At 52.4% G+C, this 2,096-nt stretch overlaps 1 protein-coding gene across 1 annotated transcript; it reads left to right on the plus strand.

Moving 5' to 3' along the window:
* Positions 1 to 54: 54 nt before the first annotated feature.
* ETH_00026755 (uncharacterized protein) lies at positions 55 to 787 on the plus strand (the record flags this gene model as incomplete). The annotated part of the gene is made up of 1 exon (XM_013379198.1): positions 55 to 787. A coding segment is annotated over one exon (733 nt), but the record flags the coding sequence as incomplete, so codon positions are not given.
* Between the last annotated feature and the right edge of the window lie 1,309 nt (positions 788 to 2,096).

The following is a 2,096-nucleotide window of genomic DNA, read 5'->3' on the forward strand; positions in this document are numbered from 1 at the left end:
GAGCTGCAGCGGCTGCTGCTGCTGCTGCAGCAGCCCAACGACCCCAGCAACCAAATGCAGCAGTTAGATGACGTCTACAAATGGTACCTTTCATTTTGCTGCCCTGACCAGCAGCAGCAACAGCAGCAGCAGCAGCAACCGCGGCAGAAGCAAAAGCAGCAGCAGCAGCAGCAGCAGCTGGCAGCAGCAAGCTGCTCAGGAGGGTGCCCTCAGGAGCCCACAGAAATACCTCTTCCTGGTTCTGCCTTTTGGGACCCACAGCAGCAGCAGCAGCAGCAACAGCAGCAGCAGCAGCAGCAGCAAGAACTGCAGCAGCACCAGCAGTCGGAGAGTGAAGAGGATGAGGATGAAGAGGAGGAGGAGCGGCAAGAACAGCAGCAAGACCAGCAGCAGCAGCAGCAGCAAGAGCAGCCGCAGGAGCAGGAGCAAGAGGAGCAGCAGCAGGAGGAGCAGCAGCTAGAGCAGCATGAACAGGAGCAGCAGCTGCAGCAGCAGCAGCAGGAGCAGCAGCAGCAGCTGCAGCAATCTGCTCCTTCCTTCTACGATTATATAGCAGCACACGCCCCCGTGTGCACTGCAGCAGACAAACTGCGACAGTACAAAATGAAGCTGTTGTTTAAACCCCAGCACCAGCAGCAGGCCAGCAGCAGCAGCAGCAGCAGCAGGAATTTATTTGAATATCAGCCAGCCCAGGGCTTGCCGCCCTGGGGTTTAGTTTTAAAGCCTTCGGAAAATGAAGAGGTCGCCGCAGTAAACCCTAAAAGACCCCTTCAGTGCCACTTCCAAGGTCCCTAAACCCTAAACCCTAAACCCTAAACCCAAAACCCTAGGCGGCCAGAGGTGCCTGCAGAGGCGAAACCCTAAACCCTAATTAGGAGCCACAACAAAATATCATAAATCCAGCAAAGCACCTTAGTGATTAAAGGGTTTAGCATTTAGGGTTTAGGGTTTGGGGTTTTCAGTTTAGCGTTAAGGGTTTAGAGGGTAGCGTCTAAGGTAGTGGGTTTAGGGTTTAGGGTTTAGGGTTTACGGTTTAAGGTTTAGGTGTGGAAATCGGCTGGATGGCCGAGTGGTCTAAGGCGCTGCGTTCAGGCCGCAGTCCTCGCGGGCGTGGGTTCGAATCCCACTTCAGTCAGAACCTTTTTTAGGGTTTAGGGAGGGGTTTCAGGGTGTGGGGTTTAGGGTTTAGGGTTTAGGGTTTACAACGGCCATCGGCTGGATGGCCGAGTGGTCTAAGGCGCTGCGTTCAGGCCGCAGTCCTCGCGGGCGTGGGTTCGAATCCCACTTCAGTCAAATCCTTCTTCTAGGGTTTAGGGTTTAGGGTTTGTTACACGACTTAAATGGTTTTTGAGGTTTTTTCTGCAATCCGAAATGTCTAAACCTCTCAAACCCTAAACCATCGCTCTCCCAGCAGCCCCAGGGGCCCCGCTCTTCAGGGCCCCGTATGTCACCAGCGTGTGTCCCTTGAGGGTTTAGGGTTTAGACTTTAGGGTTTGGCGTTGAGGGTTTAGCTATTACTACGTGGGTCATCGCGCTTAACTTTTAGGGTTTAAGACTTAGGACTTAGTGTTTAGGGGTGGGATCTAGGGTTTCACCTCTTCAGGAACCCATAGTGTTAAGGGTTTACGGTTTAGGGTTTAGTCTTTAGAGTCTAGGGTTTAGGGTTTACGGTTTAACAATGAGGGTTCAAGGCTGTTAATGGTGGAAAATTTAAGTGAGAAAAAGCCAATGACAGGAATGCAACACATGCTACGCATTGCTCTCTAGGGACTAGGGTTTAGGGTTTAGGGTTTAGGGTTTAGAGTTTAGGGTTTGCTGCTTAGGGTACCTGGCCTCTGACCGCCGTTCGCTCTTGGGCTCTCAAATGCATCAGCGGTGGTTCGCTGCCCGTCATCGAGAGCAAGCTGCAGCAGAGTAAACCCTAAACCCTAAACCCTAAACCGCAAACCCTAAACCCTGAACCCTAACCCGTAGACTCTAAAGACTTCACCTTAGCGCTGCCTCGCACCTAATCCATACGGCCTGCTGCAAGGCCGTTGGGTTAAGGTTTGGGATTTAGGGTTTGGGGTTTAGGGTTTAGGGTTTAGGGTTTAGGG

Source organism: Eimeria tenella, genomic scaffold (genome assembly GCF_000499545.2).
Source record: "Eimeria tenella Houghton genomic scaffold, Eth_scaff1574, whole genome shotgun sequence".
NCBI lineage: Eukaryota > Apicomplexa > Conoidasida > Eucoccidiorida > Eimeriidae > Eimeria > Eimeria tenella.